Source organism: Lepus europaeus, chromosome 22, assembly GCF_033115175.1.
Source record: "Lepus europaeus isolate LE1 chromosome 22, mLepTim1.pri, whole genome shotgun sequence".
In the NCBI taxonomy this organism is placed as follows: domain Eukaryota; kingdom Metazoa; phylum Chordata; class Mammalia; order Lagomorpha; family Leporidae; genus Lepus; species Lepus europaeus.
Window position 1 is genome coordinate 2,303,590 of NC_084848.1, and position 23,490 is coordinate 2,327,079.

The following is a 23,490-nucleotide window of genomic DNA, read 5'->3' on the forward strand; positions in this document are numbered from 1 at the left end:
ACGTATCTCTCTTCAAGCACCTGATAACCCTGCCTGTGAGACAGTGGCAAAAACTCCGTCCAGATCCAAAGCACACGTTCCCCTCAGGCAGAACACACATTGTGAACAACAGCTCGACGCTACCCCAACAGTCCCCAAAGCCGCCAACCACGGCCTCCTGCATCCGACAAGCTGTGGGGGAGCTCTCTCCACGCCAGACACCAAAGCTTGCTCTACGTGGACGGCTGCTTCCTGACCGGCTGCTCACCTTTCCAAGCCAGGACCTCCGTAAACAAACGTGGGAAGTCCCTCAGGTTACAGAACGGCCAAGGTCGGGCAGGCGCTGTGGTCAAGGCCCAGCCTGGGACGTCCACACCTGCCTTGGGCCCAGCCCAGCCCTGGCTGTTGCAGGCATCTGGGGAGTGACCCAGCAGATGGACGGTCTCTCTCTCTCTCTGCTTTTCAAGATGAAAATAAACATTTCTTCAAGAGGCAAAGTCAGAGGTTCATCAACGCGCATCAGACACGGTGTGACAAAGACCAGCAGCCACCGAGAGCCCAGAGGAACTCGCGTGACTTCGTTCCCACACCGGGCCCACGCCAGCGGGTCTGGGGTCCCAGGGCTGGGAAGGGAAGTCCCCAGGCCCCTGGCTGCACGCGCACCAGGACGACGGCCGCACCCTGCAGACAGAAGCCTCCTGACTCCCAACGGGGCCAAGAACAAAGGGCAGGGAAGGGGCACGGGAGCTGCGAGCAGGCAGAGGCCCAGGGAAGACAGCAGGCGCAGGGGTCCCGCCGCCACAGAGACCAGGACCCCGTCCCTGTCGCCGCCGCCGGGCGAGGCGAAGGCGCTCGCGCCCCAAGCCCGCAGCTGAGAACGCCCGCACCCGGAGCCCCTTCCTTTCTCCCTCACTACCCACCCTGCCGCCCAGGCCTCAAACACGGGGCTGACAGGGGGTCCCGCACAGCCGGTGGCCAGCCGCACTTCACCGCGCGGGCTGCGCCGAGGGCCGCGGCCGGACCCAGGGCAGCCCCCGGACCCGGGCGCCGAGGCGGGCAGGGCGGAGGCCGAGGGTCTGAGCGGGCGTCGGGGACCCGGCGAGGCCGAGCGGAGAGCGGGTGCCGGCAGCCGGCGGCGCTCCCGGGGTCTCGGCGCCGGGGCGCTGCGGCCAAGAGGGGAGACGCTGAGGCGCCGAGGGAAGGCAGGCCTGCGCGGGAGGCCGAGGACGGCGTGGGGGCCCCGCGTCCCAGGGCCCGCGGCGTCGCCGGACTCACCTCCCGCGGCGGCCCCTCCGGACTAGTCAGCCCGGCCGGGCCGGAGGAGGCGGGGATGGACGCCCGGCCGCGGGGGCTGCCGGGAGCCCGTTCCCTGGGCAACCGGGTCGACACCGGCGAGGGGCGGCCGGCTCCGCGGGGAGGGCTAGAGCGGCGCGGCCGGAAGTGACGCATGCGCTTCCGGCGGTGTGGGCGGGGCTTCGCGGCTCCTTCCCGGGATACCTGCGGACCGCATGGAAGGTGCGTGAGCGGGGCCGGTGTTGCGGGGCTGGAAGCGTGCGAATGCTGCGGGGCTGGGCCGGGGCCCCGCGCGGCCCTCGCAGTCTGCCCGGGCGCCCGTCCGTCTTGCGGAGCCCGTTTTGGAGCGCGCGGAGTGCCAGGCCACGCACGCCCTGCTCCCCCGGAACACCCGGGCCCCGCGCGCTGTGCCTGAGGGCCGCGTGCCCGGTAGCGGCCCAGGCGCTCACGCGGCTCAGCTTGAGCCCCCAGGGACCCCGTGAGGTCGCATTGCTTTGCGGGGCGGAGGCGCGGAGCCCTGGCCTGGAGCTCACCCCGCGGCGCTGTGACCGCTCCCGCCAGCCTGTGCGTTTCCTGATGGAAGGCCGTGTGCGGGGTCCTGCCGGGGCAGAGAACGCCTCGGGTGGGTGTGGCCCAGGCCGCAGAACTCCCCCTCCGGTTGGCACGGTTTATGCACGACCGCCTGTGTGCGCAGGGCCTGAGCGGGACCTGGTGGCACAGAACGGCTGCAGGAAATGCAGACGTTAAACCGGCACAGACGGTGTGCACAGGGGATGCTGCGGGTTCCGGCCCAGCCTGGGGCCTCCAGGGAGACTGCGGGAGCGACTCGGGGAACCCCACATCCGACCGTGGCACTGCCGCACTCCACTGTAGGCAGGGCCGGTCCAGACCTGTCCTGACCTTCGTGGTTCTGGTTGTCTGAAGCCGCCTCGCCCTGTTCCTCTCGCCACGTGGTTTTCCCTGGTTTTCAAGCTCCGGCAGCCTTGTTCCGGCTGTCGGTCTCCTCCGCCGCCTTAGGGCTTACACCGACACAAGACTCCACTATCTGTGACCGTTGCCATTAGGGCCGTTTAAGTAGTACTGCCTGCCTCGCCTTTGCAGTGAGTTCCAGAGAACTGAGCTTTATCGTCTTAGTGCCATGTTGTAGGCAAGCAGTTTTTTTAAAGCGGAGTGAATGAAAAAAAAAAAAAACAATGTAAAGTTGAAAAGTGGAGCTTTCCAGGACACCAGGAATTAGGCAGGTGGGTGGGGGACACGCAGTGACAGCCCCTGAGCCACTGCTGAGGCATAGAGAGCGAGTGATGGGCAAGGCTTAGGTCCCAGGGCCCTGTGATAACAGGTGACAGCAGATGCTTGCTGTGTGCCAGGCCCTTAGAACTTGGCTTGTATTCACTAATCTCACAACTCTGTGGCAGGTCCTCTTAAATCTCCATTTCACAGATGAGAACACTCAGGCTGCAAGAACTTAACTGACTTGCCCAAGCCTCACAGCTGACCAAACTGGGATTCAAACCAGGCACTGTGGCCTTCGGAGTCTAAAGATTTATTTGCTTTGAAAGGCAGAGTGAGGCCAGCGCCGCAGCTCACTTGGCTAATCCTCCACCTGCAGCACCGATACCCTGGGTTCTAGTCCCAGTTGGAGCGCCGGATTCTGTCCCGGTTGCTCCTCTTCCAGTCCAGCTCTCTGCTGTGGCCCAGGAGGGCAGTGGAGGATGGCCCAAGTGCTTGGGCCCTGCACCCCATGGGAGACCAGGAGGAAGCACCTGGCTCCTGGCTTCGGATCCGTGCAGTGCGCCAGCCATAGCAGCCATTTGGGGGTGAACCAACGGAAGGAAGACCTTTCTCTGTCTCTCTCTCACTGTCTAACTCTGCCTGTCTGAAAAACGAAAGAAAGGAAGAAAGGCAGAGTGACAGGGAGAGACAGAGAGGTCTTCCATCCACTGGTTCACTCCCCCAATGGCTGCAACAGCCAGGGCCGGATCAGGCTGAAGCCAGGAGCTAGGAGCCCCATCCTGGTCTCCCACATGGGTGTCAGGGACCCAGGTACTTGGGCCATCGTCCACATCCTTCCCGGGCACTGGGGCAGAAAGCTGGATTGGACGCAGAGCAGCCAGGACCAAACCAGCACTCCCACTATGGATGCTGGGGTTGTAAGCACCAGCTCCACCTGCTGCACTGCGGCCAGCCTCTTCAGAGTTTGGGCTCCGACCTTGCAGCTGTGTGTGTCCTGGACCGCTCGAGGTCTCTAAGCCGAGGAGGAGAGAGAGCACAGGAAGATGGGGCCGGCTCTTGGTCTGGAAGCTGCTTCCCACAAGCAGTGGGGTCTGGGCGGGCCTTGGGGAAGGGAGGAGGCAGCTTCCCTGCGGAGAGAACTGCTCGGGCAGAGGCCTACGGGCAGTCTTCTCAAGGGCCGCCAGGGTCCATGACGCCTGGGCACTGAGGGTCAAGGTGCAGGTTGAGACGAGCATCGGGAAGGAGGGGTAGCCAGGTCCTGGAGGAGTTGGACCTCATGAGTTCCAAGCCAGGCAGTGGCAGCACTGAGATCCCCACCCTCCTGCTGACTTGGGACATCGAGCACTCAGCCCAGAGCTCCGGAGAAGCTGAAGGGATCAGAGTGCCTGAGACGAGTCTGGGCGCTGGGGAGTGAGGCCAGGTTCCCCTGCAGGGAACGTCACGGGAGCCTCAGCTTGATCCGCAGCCTTTGAGAGCTCACAGTGCTCAGTTTAAAAACTGGCGCCATCGAGCTGTACAACAATGCAGCTGGATCTGCTGGGTTTAAATGTAAAAAATAAGTAAATTTTAAAACTCTGTCTTGTTCCAGGAACTTTTCCGTTCATCCACATTTCCGCTGTGTTTGTCCAGTGGACGGGGCATTTCAGATAGTTTTACTGTGGGAAGGACATCTGAACCTCCAACTGTGATCAGCTATCCCAAATAATTACGTTTCTTTCATTGTCAGCAAAGACTCCCGGAATTACAACACCCAGAAAACCTGTTTTATCGGTCAGTGCGAGAAAACTTAAGGACAATGCAGCCGATTGGCATAATTTAATCCTGAAATGGGAAACCCTCAACGATGCAGGTTTTACCACTGCAAATAATATCGCCAACCTGAAAATCACTTTACTGTAAGTACATGCTCAGAGCTGTTTGTTGTTAATGATTGGGCAGAACTTTTGTGGGAATCTTTTAGGGTGGGAATTGACCAATATGAATAAATCTAAAAATAAAATGTTAAGCAGAAAAAAGCAAGTGGTAAAATGATTCATTCGAGGATGAACTGTATATGTGCATTTTACATACAGGGTCCTGTAATACATTATTCGTGATTATGTCTGCATATAAAATTAAACATGCAGGTCCCATCCATGATCCTGGAATCTTCTAGGAAGAATGGTGTTAGGGTGGGAGGAACATGGGATTTCCTGCAGTTGCATTATTCAAAAAAGGCAAACCAGTTACAAAAAACCGTTAGCGGCAGCACCAGTTCTGATTGGACGATTTGCTTTACTACTTTCTCAGCATTTATAATTAAATGAACACACATACGCAGTGGTACTTCAGAAGGCTCAGGGAGGGGCCAGCACTGTGGCGTAGTAGTTCAGCCTCGGCCTGCAGTGCTGGCTTCCCATATGAGCATTGATGTGAGTCCTGGCTGCTCCGCTTCCGATCCAGGCCCCTGCTGTGGCCTGGGAAAGCGGTGGAAGATGGCCCAAGTCCCTGGGCCCCTGCGCCCGCGTGGGAGACCTGGAAGAAGCTTCTGGCTTCTTGCTTCAGTCTGACCCAGCTGTGGCTGTTGTGGCCATTTGAGGGGTAACCCAGCGGATGGAAGTTTTCTTTCTCTGTGTCTTACTGACCCCCTTCCTTCTCCCTCTCTGTAACTCTGCCTTTCAAACAAATAAAAAAAATTTTTTTTTTTTAATTTTTTTTTTTTTTTATTTTTTTTTTGACAGGCAGAGTGGACAGTGAGAGAGAGACAGAGAGAAAGGTCTTCCTTTTGCCGTTGGTTCACCCTCCAATGGCCGCCGCGGTAGCGCGCTGCGGCCGGCGCACCGCGCTGTTCCGATGGCAGGAGCCAGGTGCTTATCCTGGTCTCCCATGGGGTGCAGAGCCCAAGCACTTGGGCCATCCTCCACTGCACTCCCTGGCCACAGCAGAGAGCTGGCCTGGAAGAGGGGCAACCGGGACAGGATCGGTGCCCCGACCGGGACTAGAACCCGGTGTGCCGGTGCCGCAAGGCGGAGGATTAGCCTGTTGAGCCACGGCGCCGGCCAAAAAAAAATTTTTTTTTAAAGTATCTTTTGGGGGTGGGTGTTTGGCACGGTGGCTAAGATGCCCACATTCCGTGGCAGAGGGTCTGTGTTCGAGTTCTGGCTCTGCTTGCAATTCCAGCTGCCTGCAGCGCTCACCCCAGGCGGCTCAAGCACGTGGGTCCTTTTACCCCATGCGAGAGACCTGGATTGAGTCCCAGCTCCAGCTGCATCCTGGCCCGGCCGTAGCTGTTACAGGCATTTAGGGAGTGAATCAGCGAGTAGAATTTCTCTGCCTCTGTCACTGCCTTCCAAATAAAACAAGGAGAATACATAAAGACTACATTTTGTTCTCTTTTGTCTAGGAATAAAGACAAAATAGAATTAGAGAGCAGCAGCCCAGCTTCTAGTGAAAATGAAGAAAAGATGAACGTGGAATATAATAAGGAGCTAGAGGTGCTGTGTGAGGAGCTGCAGGCCACCCTGGATGGTTTGGTAAGCTCCAAGACGCGGGTCATTGTCGCTGAGCCCAGAGGACACATCTGGTGTTTGACCATGATAGCATCTGGTATGGATAGATTTAATTGACAGATTCAGTGCCAAATTGAGTGACCAGTGGATATATTCCTTGTAAGAATACATGTGAACAACAACATTTGTGATAAGCAGCAGTGCTCATGTAAAATATTTGACATCACTATGTGGATATGGAGTTCTGTAGGATTTATTATAACAGAATGAAGTGACTTTTCTTCAGCCTGCCCGCCTTCCAAATCCTGGTGCTTCCCATGACGCTGTCCGAGCGCGTGCTGGATCCCTCCACGTGAAGTGACCCTTCCCCACTCTGAAAGTCGCTGTGCACAGCCCATGCCTGGAGCGGACAGGCCTCAGCTACCTCCAGTGTGCAGTAGCTGCAAAAACTGTTTGGAATTCTACACGGAGAATTTGTCACTTCTCCCTCCTTTTTTTTTTTTTTTTTTTTAATTTTAATTTTTTTTTTTTGACAGGTAGAGTGGACAGTGGGAGAGAGACAGAGAGGTCTTCCTTTGCCATTGGTTCACCCTCCAATGGCCGCCGCGGCCGGCATACCGCACTGATCCGAAGCCAGGAGCCAGGTGCTTCTCCTGGTCTCCCATGGGGTGCAGGGCCCAAGGACTTGGGCCATCCTCCACTGCACTCCCGGGCCATAGCAGAGAGCTGGCCTGGAAGAGGGGCAACCAGGACAGAATCCAGCGCCCTGACCAGGACTAGAACCCGGTGTGCCGGCGCCGCAAGGCAGAGGATTAGCCTGTTGAACCACGGTGCCGGCCACTTCTCCCTCCTTTGTTAATTTTTGACCATTGATTTCTACCAGTCTGGACTCAGGGTGTGTATTTTATACTGGGGTTGTAATCCAACACTGCTTCATTTTGTTGATCAGATTGCTCCTGTTCTGTTGGCTCCGACATCCGTTTGATGTGCTGGCATCCTGGGAATCCATGGGGATTAGTTCCAGGATCCCCATAGATACCAAATTCAATGATGCTCTCTGTCTCTCACTGTCTAACTGTTTATCTCATAGATAAAATGACATAGTATGTGCACAGGACCTGTGCACATCCCCCCACCAGCTCCACATAATCTCTAGGTGACTCATACTGTCTAATAACAGTGTAAATCCTAGAAAGTGCTAATGTTTATTTATCTTCATCTTCTTGAAAGCCAGAGAACAGAGAGAACGCTCCTAACTCACTCCACGAATGCCCATAACAGCTGGGCTGGGCCAGGCCAAAGCCAAGAGCCAGGAGCTCCATGCAGGCCTCTTTGTGGGCCACAGGAGTCTGAGTACTTGAGCCGTCCGCCTGCTGCCTCTCTGGATGCAACAGCAGAGAACTGGCTAGGAAGCAGAAGAGCTGGGACTTGAACCAGGCACTGTGGGAAGAGGTGCAGGCATCTTGTGCTGCAGCTTGACCCCTGTGCCTCAGTGACCACCCCCTCTAGAACCCCTGTGCCGCAGTGACCACCCCCTGAATGCTTTTGATTCAGATACGAAACCTGAGGATGTTGGAGGGCTGACTCCATCCTCCTCATTGTGAAGTTCTGATCTGAGTTTGTTTTCTTTTTTTTTTTTTTTTTTTTAATTTTTGACAGGCAGAGTGGACAGTGAGAGAGAGAGACAGAGAAAGGTCTTCCTTTTGCCGTTGGTTCACCCTCCAATGGCCGCCGCGGTAGGCGCACCGCGCTGATCCGATGGCAGGAGCCAGGTGCTTCTCCTGGTCTCCCATGGGGTGCAGGGCCCAAGCACCTGGGCCATCCTCCACTGCACTCCCTGGCCACAGCAGAGAGCTGGACTGGAAGAGGGGCAACCAGGATAGAATCTGGCACCCCAACCGGGACATAACCGGGGGTGCCGGCGCTGCAAGGCGGAGGATTAGCCTACTGAGCCACGGCGCCGGCCATGTTTTTGTTTTTTATTTATTTATTTGACAGAGTTAAACAGTGAGAGACAGAGAGAGAGGTCTTCCTTCTGTTGGTTCACTCCCCAAATGGCCACCACAGCCGGCGCTGCACCGATCCGAAGCCAGGAGCCTGGTGCTTCCTCCTGGTCTCCCAAGCGGGTGCAGGGCCCAAGCACCTGGGCCATCCTCCACTGCCTTCCTGGGCCACAGCAGAGAGCTGGACTGGAAGAGGAGCAACCGGGGCTAGAACCAACGCCCATATGGGATGTGGGCACCACAGGTGGAGGATTAACCAAGTGAGCCATGGCTCCGGCCCCTTTTATTTATTTTTATTTATTTATTTATTTATTTTTTGACAGGCAAAGTGGATAGTGAGAGAGACAGAGAAAGGTCTTCCTATTTTTTGCCATTGGTTCACCCTCCAATGGCCACTGCGGCCAGCCCATCTCGCTGATCCGAAGCCAGGAGCCAGGTGCTTCTCCTGGTCTCCCATGCGGGTGCAGGGCCCAACAACTTGGGCCATCCTCCACTGCCTTCCTGGGCCACAGCAGAGAGCTGGCCTGGAAGAGGGGTAACCAGGATAGAATCCGGCACCCCAACCGGGACTAGAACCCGGTGTGCTGGCGCCGCAAGGCGGAGGATTAGCCTGTTAAGCCATGGCGCCGGCCTATTTTTATTTATTTATTTATTTTTGAGCACTTCCTTACTTTCTGGCTCAGAGATATTTTTATTTGGAAAGCAGAGTTACAGAGAGAGAGAGATCGTCCATGCACTGGGTCACTCCCCAAAGGCTGTAACAGCCAGAGCTGGGCCAACGGAAACCAGGAGCTTCTGGATCTCCCACGTGGGTGCAGGGGCCAACCACTTGGATCATCTTCCTCTGCTTCTCAGGTGCATTAGCAGGGAGCTGATTGGAAGTAGAGCAGCCAGGACTTGAACCGGCACCCATAAGGGATGCCAGTGCCCCGGCTGGCAGCTTAACCCACTGTGCCGCAGCACCAGCCCCTCGGAGCTTATCTTATGTATTTCTTGCCTTAGTCCCAGAATCAGCCATTTCTGTAAGGAGCCCTGGTTCCTCTAACGAGAATACTGTCAGAAACCAAGCTCTGTGTGCTGTCTGGTTGGAAGTTTTCCGCTCTAGTAAATACATTCTGTTTTAAAGTGGTTTGGAAATACGTTCTCATTCTCTGTTCAGAACGTAAAGCTGGGAGGCAGGTATTTGGGACGCGTGCTTCCCACAGCAGAGAGCTTGCATTCCAGTCCAGCTGTGCTTCCAGCTCCAGCTGCCTGCTAATGCACACCTGGGCTGCAGCAGCTGTTACTGGGGTCCCTGCTGCCGACGTCTGGGACCTGGACTGAGTTCCCCACTCCCGACTTCAGCCTGGCTTGGCCCTGGCCACTGCGGGCATTTGGGGAGTGAACCAGTAGATAGTATATCTCTTGTCTCTCTGCCTTTTGAATGAAATGTAAATAAATAAAACAGAAGTTGATATGCAAAGGTATTAAGATTAGTTTTCCTGTTTTCCTGCAGCCTTTAGAGAAAATGGTTTTCCAGACTTAGCTTGAAGTAGATGTCTGTAATAAATTCGACTTCTCCGAGTTTCATGCCCTCTTCCCTTAAGGTGAACTGACATTTCTCAGTGCAGTCCGTGTTGGCTGTAGGAGGGGACTGCCAAGGTCAAAGTGGCAGTGTGGGCGCTGTCCGTGCTCTCAGTCCAAGTCAGCACATGCCCATGCAGCTGGGTGTCCATTGCTGGCCAGCCTACAGAGCTGGCCTGGCCCTCGCCCGTGGCGAGGCTGCCAGGATTCCCCTGGAGCTCCCACTTTTCTTCAGCTTTTCCTAGACCCAGGTGGCAGCAGAGCAAGGCACAGTCCCAGCTTCTGGCCTCCTCCTCCCTCGCTCACCCTTGAGCGATTTGCCTTGCTGTAAAATGGAGATGCTGAGTCCTTCCTCTTGCCGTTGGACCAAAGAAATACTGAGCCTAAAAAGATCTTGGAAGGGAGTGAAGTCCCTTAAAAATCAATGCTAGCTGAATTTAGAGCCTTCCACTTCCTGTGCGGTTGGAGAGTGGCTGCAAGGACCAAGATTCTGATGGTTTACGTTTCTTTCCTTCCTTATAAAGTCAGCTCTACTCAGGAGTTTGGGATCAGTCATCACAGACCTGTGCTGCTTAAATCTGAAGTCCTAGCCCCCTTACCCATCACTTCATTTAACAGACCCTTAGCTGCCTCCATGTCGGATCTGTGTGGACACTGACTGCTGTTGGCGCTGTCCTGTGTGCCTGTGTGTGCAGTGGGGGGGTGGTACAAGTCCTGCAGTGGCCTAGGCTCAGGACCAAGAGCAGCTGTCATCGTCTCCTTCATCTTCCCTCTGGTAAATGAGGTTTCAGCTTTCTCGAAGGTAGTCAGAAATGAGCCCATTTAATGCCTTTTCTCCTGTCTTTGATTCCGTAAAAGCAGCAAGAGCTGACCTCAGGATTCCTCCAGACCTTTGGAGCTAAAACATCAGTGCTGTTCAGAGACTTCGTGTGTGTGTGTGTGTGTGTGTGAAGATCTGTTTATTTGAAAGGCAGAGCATCAGCAGAGGGAGAGAGAGAGAGAGCATGATCTTACATCTGTTGGTTCACTCCCCAGGTGGATGCAACGGTCAAGGCTGGTCCAGGCCAAAGCCAGGAGCCTAGAACCCAAAGCGGGTCTCCCACTTGGGTGCGGGAGCCCAAGCACTTGGACTGTGCTCCACTGCCTTCCCATGCACATGCGCAGGGAGCTGGATTGGACATGGAGGAGCTGAGACTGGAACCAGTGCTCCAGTGTAGGAAGCTCGTGGTGCAAGTGGCATTGCAGGCCACAGCCCTGGCCCCCGGAAACCTTAGTGAAGTGGGGCTGGGAAAGTTTCTCTTTTTCAGGACTGGAAATCTGGAGTTTATTACCCATGTAATCCAAATTAATGAAATCATAATGATCTTCCTTCTAACTCCCTGGAAATGTATCCTACATAGAGTTAATGGTATTTATTTATTGGCATTTTGATCTCAATAGACTAAGGCTTCTTTGCTTTGAAAACTTAGTTATTGAATTTGAGACTGGAGAATTCAAATTATATTCTTATATTCCAAACTAATATCTTTTCAGACCAAAATACAAGTGAAAATGGAAAAGCTGTCTTCAACTACCAAGGGAATTTGTGAACTAGAAAATTACCATTATGGGGAGCAGAATCAACGGCCCCCTATGTTTCACACGTGGCCCACAGCCCATTTCTGTAAGTTGTTCTGAGTTGGTTTTTCGGAGGGCAGAGGTTATAAAGAATGTTTAGCATCGTGTGATTCTGTACATGAAAAAGCTGATAAGGCTTTGAAGTTCAGTGCAAGGATCCATCAGAAGGAAAGGCAACAGGGGCGTCTTTTCTTTTTTAAAGATTGATTGATTGATTTGAAAGGCAGAGTTACAGAGAGGCAGAGAGAAGTCTTCCATTTGCTGGCTCACTCCCCAAATGGCCACAACAGCTGGAGTTGGGCCAATGCCAAGCCAGGAGCCAGGAGCTTTTTCCAGGTCTCCCACATGGGTGCAGGAGCTCACAGACTTGGGCCATCTTCTGCTGCTTTCCCAGGTGCATGAGCAGGGAGCTGGGTCAGTAGGGAAGCAGCGGGGACTCAAACCAGCGCCCATGTGGGATGCCGGCCTCACAGGCAGCTGCTTTACTTACTACTATACACGCTGGCCTCCTTTTTGTTTTAATTACAAAATAAATTGAGGTCACTCCAATGTCTGCAAATAATAATTGATAGAATTAAAAAGGAGAGAATGGTCCTACATGGGAAGCAGGAGACGCAGCAGACTCATAGGATGGCAAATGCCCTAAAGAGCACTCTGGCCTCAGAATCAGCCCTTAAGGCATTTGGATCTGGCCCATGAGAGTTTCGCAGGCATGGAAAGCCAAGACACTGTGGCGAAAAAAAATGACCTAAATGAAAGATCTCTGTGAGTGAGATCCTGGCAGAAAGAATGGGCCAGCAAAGAAGGAGGTACCTTTCTCTGAAGGGAGGAGAGAACTTCCACTTTGAATATGGCCTTGTCTAAATAAGATCGGAGTTGGTGAACTCAAGAGGCTTCCATAGCCTTGGCAGCTTCTGACAAGAGCCTCGGGTGATTACTGACATCATAAATCAGAGTGTCAATTGTTAAATCAACAATGGGAGTCACTGTGCACCTGCTCTGCACGTAAGGATCTCTGTCCTTAATGTGTTGTTCTATGCAAATTAATGGTAAAAAACTACTACTCAAACAGTACTCTATACTTTGTGTGTCTTTGTGGGTGCAGTCTGTTGAAATCTTTACATAGTATATACTAAGTTGATCTTCTGTATATAAAGATAATTGAAAATGAATCTTGATGAAGAATGGCATCGAGAGGAAGTGGGAGATGGGATGGTTGCAGGTGGAAGGGAGGTTATGGGGGGGAAAAGCCACTATAATTCAAAAGTTGTATTTGGAAATTTATATTTATTAAATAAAAGTTGAAAAAACTGATAAGAACTAGTAAAAAGATCAGAGAGTCTATTGAGATACATGAATAAAATTTATTCAGCTCAAAAAATTAAAAAAAATAAAATGAGGTCACTGTATTCAACCTCAGGGAAGAGACAACTAGGAAAATTGAAACTCGTTACTTAAATAAGCTCTGTGAGACATTTCTTAAAAGTTATTTTTGTCTTTGTTGGTTGCAAAGAAGGGCTGAGGTATTTGATGTGGATTTGAGACTTTTAAATATTATTTTTTATTTCATGCTACTTACCCCATTACTAATTGTGATCCCCACCCAGCTGGTCTTTACCTCTGCCATTGCTGGTTTTAGAGGCGCTCATAAAAGGGTGGATTGGCCCAGCTCCGATGACTTCTGGCCACTGAGGGCGCTTTCTGTGGTTGCAGACGAGGTTTCCCGCAAGCTCTCTGACATGTACCGGCAGGAGTTGCTCCTGAAGTGCACCGTCGCGGAAGAGCTGGCGCACACCGCAGACCGCGACCTCACCCTGAGCTACCTGTCCATGTGGCTGCACCAGCCGTATGTGGACAGTGCCAGCAAGCTGCATCTGGAGAGCATGCTGCTGGAAACGGGGCATCGAGAACTGTGACCCCCGGAGTAGCTCTGGACGAGCCCCGCGTCCAGGCCCCAGGCCGCCGGCTTCTGCCAGGTCTGCTCATGGCTGCTCAGTCCCGTGTAGGCCCTGCCGGGCCGGGGCAGGTCCTCCACACTGGATCATTCCACCTGCTTCTCCCAGGCTCTCCAGGCACGGCTGCCACTGCCGTGGCTGCCCCTCATGTGGTGCCACCTGCCACTTAGTGTCACACATACGAGTGCTTTTGAGATCCTGAAAGGAACGAGTGACCTGGTTTTTATAAATTAGATGTCGCATGTTACATTTATGTAGAAAATCCTTGATATCAGATTTTTGTTTTATACCTATCTGTATTGCTTACACTTTTATGACAGTATATTAATTTTCTGATACAACTGATGTTTAAATCCTGTGTATTTGGTACTGAGGCACAGTGGGTTAAGCCACCAGCATCCCAGATCGGCGCCAGTTTGAGTCCCCTCTGCTCCACTTCTGATCCAGCTCACTGCTAATGTGCCTGGGAAAGGAGCAGAGGAGGGCCCGAGTGCTTGGGCCCCTACCACTCACGTGGGAAAACCAGATGGATTCCAGGCACCTGGCTGCAGCCTGGCCCAGCCCTGGCCTTTGCTGCCACTTGAGTGAACCAGATGGAAGATCTCCCCACCCCACCGACATCACTCTTCCTGTCAAATAAGTAAATAAATATTTAAAATAATAATAGTCTTTGATTTTGAGCTTTTTCATATTTAACCATTCAAGTACTGCTGATGGGGCAGGCATTTAGTGCAGTGGCTAGGCTGTGACTTGGGTGCCCTCATTCCCATCTGGCTGCTCAGCTCCCTGCTAATTGTCTGGGAAGGCAGCAGGTGGGGCCCCTGCCACCCATGTGGGAAACCACATAGGAGTTCTGGTTCCTGGCTGCAGCCTGGCCCAGCCCTGGCATTTGGGTAGTGGGTCAGCAGATGGAAGACCTCTCTCTCTCTCTCTCTCTCTCTCTCTCTCTCTCGCTCGGCCTTTGCCCTCTCCCCACCCCATTGCACTGCCTTTCAAATAAATAAATCTTTAAAAAATAAATGATGGAGGGCCGGCGCTGTGGTGCAGTAGACTAGTCCTCCGCCTGTGGCACCAGCATCCCATATGGGTGCCAGTTTGAGTCCCAGCTGCCCTTCTTCCAATCCAGCGGTCTGCTGTAGCCTGGGAAAGCAGTAGAAGGTGGCCCACCAGCACTATGGCGCAGTGGGTTAAAGCCCTGGTCTGCAGCACTGGCATCCCATATGGGTACCGGGCACCGGTTCTAGTCCCAGCTGCTCCACTTCCAATCCAGTTCTCTGCTATGGCTTGGGAAAGCAGTGGAAGATAGCCCAAATGCTTGGGCACCTGCACCCACATGAGAGACCTGGAGGAAACTCCCGGCTCCTGGCTTCGGATCGGCTTAGCTCTGGCTGTTGCAGCCATCTGGGGAGTGAACCAGCAGATGGAAAACTCTCTGTATCTCTCTCTCTCTCTCTCTCTCCCCCTCTCCCTCCCTCCCTCCCTCCCTCCCTCTCTGCCTCTCCTTCTTTTACTGTGTAACTCTGACTTTCAAGTAAATAAATCTTTAAAAAAAGGCCCAGGTGCTTGGGCCCCTGCACCCATATGGGAGACCCAGAAGAAACTCCTGGCTCCTGGCTTCGGATTGGTGCAGCCCCACCTGTTGCGGCCATTTGGGAAGTGAACCAGCAGAAGGAAGACCTTTCTGTCTCCTCTCCCTCTCAACTGTCTGCAACTCTACCTCTCAAATAAATCTTTAAAAAATAAAAAATAAATGATGGGGCCAGCACTGTGCCATAGTGGGCTGAGCCTCTGCCTGCAGCTGTGGCGTCCTGTGTGGGCACTGCTTCGTGTGTGCGGCTGCTCCTTTTCCAGTCCAGCTCTCTGCAACGGTCTCAGCCTGCAAGAGCAGTGGAGGATGGCCCAGGTACTTGGGCCCCTGCACCCACGTAAGAGACCCCGAGGAGGCTCCTGGTCCCTGGCTTCTGATCAGCCCAGCTAGGCCACTGCAGCCATTTGAGAATGAACCAACATTTGAGAATGAACCGACTTTTATGGCCGGCGCCGTGGCTTAACAGGCTAATCCTCCTCCGCCTTGCGGTGCCGGCACACTGGGTTTTAGTCCCGGTTGGGGCGCCGGATTCTATCCCGGTTGCCCCTCTTCCAGGCCAGCTCTCTGCTATGGCCCAGGAAGGCAGTGGAGGATGGCCCAAGTGCTTGGGCCCTGCACCCGCATGGGAGACCAGGAGAAGCACCTGGCTCCTGGCTTCGGATCAGCGCGATGAGCCGGCCGCAGCGGCCATTGGAGGGTGAACCAATGGCAAAAAGGAAGACCTTTCTCTCTGTCTCTCTCTCTCACTATCCACTCTGCCTGTAAAAAAAAAAAAAAAAAAACCGACTTTTCTGTAATTCTGCTTTCAAATAAATAACTCTTTAAAAATAAATGAAATGAAATTTATATTCATTAAATAAAAGTTTAATTTTAAAAAAAAGTCAGCTTTAAAAAAATAAATAAATAAATGAAATGGAGCCGGCTTTGTGGCATAGTGGGCAAAGCTACTACTTCCAACAGCAGCAGCCCATATAGGTACCAGCTGAAGTCCCAGCTGCTCCACTTCCGATCCAGCTCCCTGCTACCCATGTGGGAGACCTGGCAAAAGCTCCTGGCTTCTGGCCTTGGCCTGGCCCAGCCCTGGCTGTTGTGGTTAAGTGGGAAGTGGATGGAAGACCTCTCTGTCCATCCCTCTCTCCCTGATTTTCAAATAAATAAATTAAAAGCTAAGTGATGAACAAAAACAATGAATCTGCAGCGCTGTTTCCACGTGAAAGGAATGGGGAAGCCGGTCAGTGCGGGGCTTCTGGTTAATCCTAGCGGATGGACCACGCAGTCTTGTCACAGCTGACAGGGAACATGGAAGGCTAGAGTGCGGGTGGAGGAGGGCTTGGAGATGAATTCAAAAACTAGAACGTTAGCTCCAGGGAACATAAAAGCTAAAAAATAATTACAGTGTATTACACGCAGCTCAGTCATGAAGAACAATGTGACCCCAGCTGCTGACCACCTAACTGGCCACGCTGGACCAGACCACCTGGCCACTGAGTTGTGACAAGTGCATTGGATGAGGGGCTTGAACTCCCCTGCAGTTCTCCCCCCTGGGGTGGGTGCCAAGGCCCACCGTGTCCCCCGCCTGGCCTCAGCAAGAAGCCCACCCACCTTTGCTGGAAGCTGCTGAGTTATGGGAGCTGTTCCTGCGGCGTCAGGAGAGGAAATACCCTCTCGTGTGCGTGTAGTAAGCAAGTGCTGTGATGCAGAAGCTGTGCTTTGTGACTCTGTATTTGGGAGCTCTGCCTGCTTGGCCTGGTACATTCAGCACCGGGCTCCCCAGAAGCAGGGCCCAAGTTGTGCTCACTGATGTCAGCTCCGTGCCTGGCACCCAGCAGCACTTGACGGGCGCATGTCCCCTGAATGGGCATTCTGTTACCAGAGCGCCTGTGTTTTCCACTCTGTACAGTGGGACAGCTGTAATTAAATCATTTAGGTTGACTGTCCACCCACAGTACCACACACACAGTGGTGCACTTAAGTTGTGCAGCATGCCTAACAGCATAATGTCCTATAAATAGGAAATAAATGCTTATTTGCCAGAGCCGTGTCCAGGCCATGGTCAAGCTTGACTCTGCTGGCTGATGGGCATTATGAACCATCCCCCAGGAGGAGGCTGCGACCACAACTCCATGAGGGGACTCGTGGGTTAGTGGGGTTCTGGGCCCTAGAGATGTGGCGCTGAGTCCACAGGACAGCCCCAGCTCTGCTGGCCCCATCCTACGCAGCGGCGGCCGGCTCATCTGCAAGCCAGGAAACCCCCTGTGCCCCTGTGCACCTGTGCACCTGCTTTGAGATCTGAGGGCAGGAAAGGCTCCCCAGGCCTCAAAGGTATAGGAAATGCCACGAGGGTAGAGTCCAGCCTTCCACAGGCCGCAGGACAGCAGGTGACGCCCAGCTGTGTCCCCGGGCATCACCTCTCCCCTGACAGCCTCTGCCAGGTAGGTGGAGAAGCACCGAAACTCTCCCCACAACACAGTGAAGGGAGACAACTGAGAGATCAGACCTCAGTGAGAGACTTTACCGGGGGCCGTCACACAGCTGGAGCTCTGACCTGAGCCCCACCTGGCTACCGCCAGCCCCACCCCCACCAGAAGTCACCCTATCACTTAGCCCTGCTTTCCTCATCCACACTGCGTGTGGGAGTGACTTGGTCCCCCACTTCTCAGCATGCCGCCCGGAACAGCTGGCTTTTCCGTTTTAATTGAACCAGGAAGAAGCTTCTAGCGTGGCCCAGGCCTGATAAGCAGCAGCACAGCACCGGAGAGAAGGGGTCTTGTTCTTTGGGAATAGAGCAGGGCTAAGTAGTGGTGCAGTGATATTACCCACAACAGCCCCAGAAGCCTGAGGATGAGACGTACGTGAGGGGTCTTCAAACAGTTCATGGAATTGCATATTAGGAAAAACCATGCATGGATCTCCAAATTCCTTGGCAACAAGAGAAATGTATCTTTTAATTCCATTTTCCACAACAAAGCCTCTGAGGGAGGCTCGTGGGATGTTATCAGGTCGTGTATCTGCCGTTGCTGTGAGGAGCTCCACAGAAAGGCGTGGGCAGCAGGAGTGCGTAATTCTTTATAAACACCAAGTTCGTATGTGTCAGTGTTTAGAAAAATAGACATTGCTTGAAATAGAGCTTCTTTGGATAAAATACATACAAGCCTAGGATCATGGCTACGCCTCCTTGTCGCTCGCCTCCAGGGTGAGGAGCGGCTCCGCGGTTTCCAGAGGAACCCCCTCGGCTGCAGCCACCAGCAGGGCGGTCCCCGCCGCCCCAGTGACTATGACAATGTCCTGCCGTGACAGTGTCGTCCCTGGGTGGGACAGGATGAGCCCGTCAGAAGTCTGAATGAAGATCTGCTCCTGGCACCCAGCTGGTACTCCAAAAGCCACAGCTTCGCCCACAGTAACCACGCCCTCCAGTTCTCTCTGGCTGCCATGCACCTCCATCCCACGGGGGAGCTGGTTCAAGTTCCCTGTGTGGCTTTCAACACCCCCTGTGCTGGACAGTGATCCGTGCTTGCCAGGCTGAGGCCCTGGCTCAGACACAGTACTGCAGGCACAGTCAACCGGCCCAGCACCCGAGGGCACAGCTTTCTCAAGGGGAGGGGCCGCGGCCGCTGTGAGCAGGTCAGGGCTGGGCCTGGCCTGCTGGCCAGTCAGGTGGGCATCGTGCCTCCCACGGCTCCCGGAGCTGCCAGGCAGCAGAGGCTGCACCCCTCCGCCTGCTGACAGTGTGCTGCAGGCCACCGGGCCCCTCGGGCTGTCCCCCGAGTCCTGGTCTGAAGAGTGTTCCAGAGCCTTCCGATCAGGGAACGGTGCCTGCTGGAGCCGGGCCAGCCTCCCGGGCTCTCCCAGCTGAATGCAAGGAGCTGCTCCACCCCGGTCCGAACAGCAGGGGGCAGGGCCCACACAGCCACGTCTGGCCTCTGAGTCAGCAGATGCCTTCAGCAGCTGGCCCTCGTGTAACAGGCTTCTGCCACCATCGCAGCCTGTCACCGCCTGGCTGTTTTCAGAACGGGGAGAAGCAGTCTCATTTGCTGGAGCAGCAAGACCTAAACAGTTGAAAAAAAGAGGTAAACACACGTGTTCCAGGCTCCAGGCCGCTCGCTGCGCTCACCATCCACGGCAGACACCAAGCCGACACCTGCAAAAGCAACTGAAAGCGTCAGCTCTCCTCGCCACTGACACGGGCAGCACTTTTGTTTTTTAGTCCCTTTTATCCATTCACAAGGATTCTGCATTAAACATGCACCCCAAGCGTCATTTCAGCGGTGTGATGTTCTACAGCCACTGAACGGGGGGATGATGATGAAGGAGTGAGTCAGGGGCTCCTCACCTGAGAGGCAAGAGGCTTTTCAAAATACTCGTGCCCATGCCAGCCCCACATCCCGACTCAGTGACCTGAGGCCCAGGCCCCTGCACGTCAACGTGACCTTCCCAGGCCATCAGCACCCTGAGTGCATGGAAGCCTTCCCACTCCGCTGGCGCCCTGGCGCCTGGGACTCTGATGGCACAGACCTAAGAGCCACCTCTGAAGCCGCACTGCAGGACTTAACACTTAGCTTCCAATGTGGACGAGGCTCAGGGATTCAGACTGCAAGAGGGGAGCTGTGTTCCAAACGTGTGCCCTCCTCAGTGGCAGGATGGGGCAGTCACCTCTAAAAGGAAGACTGGGGGGGCCAGCACTGCGGCACAGTGGGCTAAGCCTCGGCCTGCGGCACCAGTATCCCATGTGGGCACTTGTTCATGTCCCGGCTGCTCCTCTTCCCATCCAGCTCTCTTCTAATGGCCTGGGTAAAACTGAAGTAGGGGGGCCGGTGCTGTGGCTCACTTGGTTAATCCTCCGCCTGCGGTGCCGGCATCCCATATAGGCGCCAGGTTCTAGTCCCGGTTGCTTCTCTTCCAGTCCAGCTCTCTGCTGTGGCCCAGGAGGGCAGTGGAGGATGGCCCAAGTTCTTGGACGCCTGCATCCACATGGGAGACCCAAAGGAAGCTCCTGGCTCCTGGCTTCGGATTGGCACAGCTCTGGCCATTGCAGCCTTCTGGGGAGTGAACCAGCGGATGGAAGACCTGTCTGTCTGTCTCTACCTCTCTCTGTAACTCTGTCTTTCAAATAAATAAAATAAATCTTAAAAACAAAAAACACCCTATTCCTGAAGCAACTCCCCATTTTAATGAGGGACCCTAGAAAACCTCAAAGACCTCTCAGGAGTCATGGAGAAGGATTGAGAAATTACAGAACATTAGGATAAGGTTGGGATAACTTCAGAAACCAGAGGGTTGTCTTCACTCCAGACACAGGGGCACCCAACCCTGAAAAGCAAGGGTCCTGGGCGTATCTGCGCCAGCAGGACCTGTGGACCCAAGCGCACACCCGCGAAGAGCGTTTTACCCTCACCGGCAGCCGGATCGCACGAGGGCCTGGGCTTCGCCTGGCCCATGCCATCGGCAGCAGGAGACTCAGCAGTGTCCTCTGGCAGAGTTTCAGTTCTGGTCCTTTTCACTGAGGCCTGCAGGTCCTGTGTGGCCTGTGAAGAGAAGGCCCGATCAGCCAAGACAAGGAGGAAACGGGCAAGCCTGCAGGGCTGCCTGGGGAACAGAGCTGTGAGCCGGAGCAGCCAGACGCGACCTGAACGCTGGACAGTCAGCTGGTCAGCTGGCACCCACTTCCCCCAGGCTCACCTCACTGCCCCTCTTCTGTCCGCTGGCTGCCTCCAGCCTCCCCCTGCCCTCTGGGCCGGGGCACTGGGCAAGGCAGTCCGTGCACATGTCTCTTTTCCTCACGAACTCTGTGATTCCCAGGGACTCGGCTACCTGAAAAGAAAGGGGCCACAGAAAGCAGCTTCACTGCCAGCCGACACAAGTGCTCAGAAGCAGGTTAACACCGACATTCAGTATTTTTAATTTTTAAATTTTTTACTTCTATTTTTACTTACTTGTTTTCATCTTGTTTGAAAGAATCAAGAGACAGAGACAGAGATGGACAAAGAGAGGTTTTGGATTCACGGGTTCACTCCCCAAATGCCAGCAACAGCCAGGGCTGGGGCAGATCAAGCCAGGAACCAGGAACTCCACCCAGGTCTCCCATGCAGGTGGCAGGGACCCAAGCACCTGCTGTCTCTGGGATGCACATTAGCACCTTAGCAGGAAACTAGAATCAGAGCAGACCTGGGACTCATCCAGTATGGGTGCCAGTGTCCCAAGTGGCACCTGAATTGTCCCAATGACGGAGTTCAAATCCAGGAAATGGCTTAATATGGTGAGGAGACAGCCAGACAAGGAAAAGGGTAAAGGAGGAAAACCCTGGTGATACACGATCGTCACATCCAGAGGCTCAGTGTTGGCACAGTTTGCAAGAGAAGATTAAAAGAGTTTGAAAAACTTCTAGGGGCCAGTGCTGTGGCACAGTGGGTTAAGCCTCAGCCTGCAGCACCGGCATTCTCTACAGGCTCCGGTTCCTGTCCTGGCTGCTCCTCTTCTGACCCAGCTCCCTGATGATGCACCTGGGAAAGCAGTGGAGGGTGGCCAAAGTGCTGGGGCCCCTGCACCCGCATGGGAGACCTGGAAGAAGCTCCTGGCGTGTGGCTTCAGATCGGCACAGCTCCAGCCACTGTGGCAATTTGGGGAGTGAACCAGCAGATGGAAGACCTCTCTCTCTCTACCTTCCTCTCTCTAACTATGCCTCTCAAATCTTTACATAAATAAATAAATCTTAAAAAACAAAAACAAAAACCTTCTAAACACTCTGTCATGCTGGCTGGGAGAGCTGACCTAGATCTCAGCTTCTCAGGCTGTGGCCTGGGCAGCTCTGCAAGTCACTTGAGGACATGAATACCCTCGCCCATCTCCCACTCACCCCCATCCCACAAGTCTCCTCCACATCTCTATGAGCCTTCCTGTCCACCTCCCCTACACCGCTCTCCCTCCTACGGCTTCTCCTCCTTTCCCAAGTCTCCTCCCATCTCCCAGAGTCCCCCACTCCCCGGGTTTCTTCCCCATTTGCCCATCTCCCTGACCCATCTCCCCAGCCTTCACACCCACCCCTGTCTCCCCAAGTCTCCTCCCATCCCCCGTGTCTCATCACTGTCTCCCAGGTCTCCCTTATCCACATGAGAGATTACAGCTGCTGGAAGGGTTTTTGGGAGGATTAGATTTGATTCCGTATGCAAAGCCAGTGTACGGCACCAGATATAAGGGTCTAAGTGATGGCCATTATCATACTGGACCATGAGACCACTGGGGCATGAGAGCGGTGAGGGGCCCAGCAGGAAGGGCAGGCCGTAGCATAAGGCTACGTGGAAAACAGAAGCCAGGCAAATTTAATGCCTACCAGGCTGAACAGTATGGCTGAAAGACAGCACTGCCATTGTTCTAGATGGCTGGGCACCTACAGCAGTGGGTCCCAAGGGTGTGCACACCCAGCTCTGTTCCAGGACAGGAGGTCTCCCACACTTGTTTCACTGTTTTAAAAAAATTCACGGGGGTGGGGAGGGGAACGGCAGGCTTTGGTGCAGTGGCTAATTCTCTGCGGGTGAGTCCCCACCTGGGATGCTGCATCCTGTATAAGGGTGCCTGGCTCTGTTCTGATTCCAGCGTCCTGCTAATGCACACCCTGAGAGGCAGCAGGCGATGGCTCAAGTAATAGGGTCCCTGCCACCACGTGGGAGCCTGGGTAGACGTCCAGGCTCCTGGCTTCAGCCTGGCCCAGCCCCAGCTGTTGAGAGCATTTAGGGAGTAAATTGGCAGATGGATGGTCTCTGTCTCTGTTTCTCTACTTTTCAAATAAGTGAACATTTTTCAGATATCACAAAGGACTGCTGCTATGGTACCGCAGGTTAAGCCTGCAGCGCTGGCATCTCATGTGTGCACCGATTAGAGTCCCAGCTACTCCACTTCTGTCCAGCTCCATGCTGATGTTCCTGGGAAAGCAGTGCAGGATGGTCCAGTTCTCTGGGCCCCTGCCACCCAACTGAGAAACCTGAAAGAAGCTTCTGGCTCCTGCTTTGGCCTGGCCCAGCCCTGGTCATGTGGCCACCTAGGGAGTGGACCAGTGGATAGAAGATCTCTCTCTCGTTCTCTCTGTGACTCTTTCAAATAAATAAATAAATTTTCTTTTTCTTTTTTTGACAGGCAGAGTGGACAGTGAGAGAGAGAGACAGAGAAAGGTCTTCCTTTTTTCCGTTGGTTCACCCCCCAATGGCCACTGCGGCCAGCATGCTGCGGCCGGCGCACCGCGCTGATCTGAAGCCAGGAGCCAGGTGCTTCTGGTCTCCTGTGAGGAAATTAGTTACATGATGGTGTCCAAAGGAAGTAAGGTGGGCGGAATCCAAAGTTGTTTACCACTAAAACTAATTGGCTGCGCAACATCAGGGGAGGTAACAAAACTAGTAACAAGTGTATAGACATGTGGCTAGTCCTATAGAAATCCCCCCGGAAAATGACCGTTTAAGTGATTGCTTGGTCCTCTGCAGTTTTGTGCTATAAAAGGTTCTGTTTTGCACGAAGTAAATGAGTCCTTGCTAGACTTGGCTCCCTGCTGCATCTGATTGTCTCCGGGATCGGGAGGCTGGGGAACGGGCGAGCGGCGCACTTACCTTTCCTCGGACCCAGTCCATCCTTGTACGGGTGGACTAAGACCCAGCAGTCTCCCATGCGGGTGCAGGGCCCAAGGACTTGGGCCATCCTCCACTGCACTCCCGGGCCACAGCAGAGAGCTAGACTGGAAGAGGAGCAACCAGGACAGAATCCGGCGCCCCAACCGGGACTAGAACCCGGTG

The 23,490-nt window shown here is 54.1% G+C and overlaps 3 protein-coding genes across 13 annotated transcripts in view; 1 reads left to right on the plus strand and 2 right to left on the minus strand.

The window, feature by feature from the left end:
* The window catches only part of TECPR2 (tectonin beta-propeller repeat containing 2), a 118,078-nt gene extending 116,743 nt beyond the window's left edge, over positions 1–1,335 (minus strand). For 8 of the 9 annotated variants that reach the window (XM_062181170.1, XM_062181166.1, XM_062181169.1 and 5 more), the window contains exon 1: positions 248–432. The gene's annotated coding sequence lies outside the window, so the exon portion shown is untranslated. Of the gene's footprint in view, positions 1–247; positions 433–1,254 lie in introns of those variants that run through there. The other variant, XM_062181162.1, reaches the window with a different exon arrangement.
* Positions 1,336–1,411: 76 nt separating this feature from the next.
* Positions 1,412–13,796, plus strand: CINP (cyclin dependent kinase 2 interacting protein). The gene is made up of 5 exons (XM_062181390.1): positions 1,412–1,494; positions 4,232–4,400; positions 5,888–6,017; positions 11,093–11,222; positions 12,890–13,796. Exons 1-5 carry the CDS (start codon positions 1,488–1,490, stop codon positions 13,090–13,092), a joined length of 639 nt encoding a protein of 212 aa, XP_062037374.1. The 5' UTR covers positions 1,412–1,487; the 3' UTR covers positions 13,093–13,796.
* A 3,628-nt stretch (positions 13,797–17,424) lies between these two features.
* The window catches only part of ZNF839 (zinc finger protein 839), a 31,157-nt gene continuing 25,091 nt past the window's right edge, over positions 17,425–23,490 (minus strand). For 2 of the 3 annotated variants that reach the window (XM_062181131.1, XM_062181129.1), the window contains exons 6-8: positions 20,396–20,527; positions 20,112–20,241; positions 17,425–18,765 (exon numbers count right to left, since the gene is read on the minus strand). In XM_062181131.1, coding sequence (XP_062037115.1) covers positions 17,885–18,765; positions 20,112–20,241; positions 20,396–20,527 — 1,143 coding nt within the window. In that variant the 3' untranslated portion in view covers positions 17,425–17,884. The remainder of the gene's footprint in view (positions 18,766–20,111; positions 20,242–20,395; positions 20,528–23,490) is intronic. The other variant, XM_062181130.1, reaches the window with a different exon arrangement.

Excerpts from the sequence above, each read along its gene's own strand:
- CINP (XM_062181390.1), top strand. Across the intron at positions 4,401-5,887 it reads AACCTGAAAATCACTTTACT|GAATAAAGACAAAATAGAAT; the intron begins GTAAGTACATGC and ends TCTTTTGTCTAG. Across the intron at positions 11,223-12,889 it reads GTGGCCCACAGCCCATTTCT|ACGAGGTTTCCCGCAAGCTC; the intron begins GTAAGTTGTTCT and ends CTGTGGTTGCAG.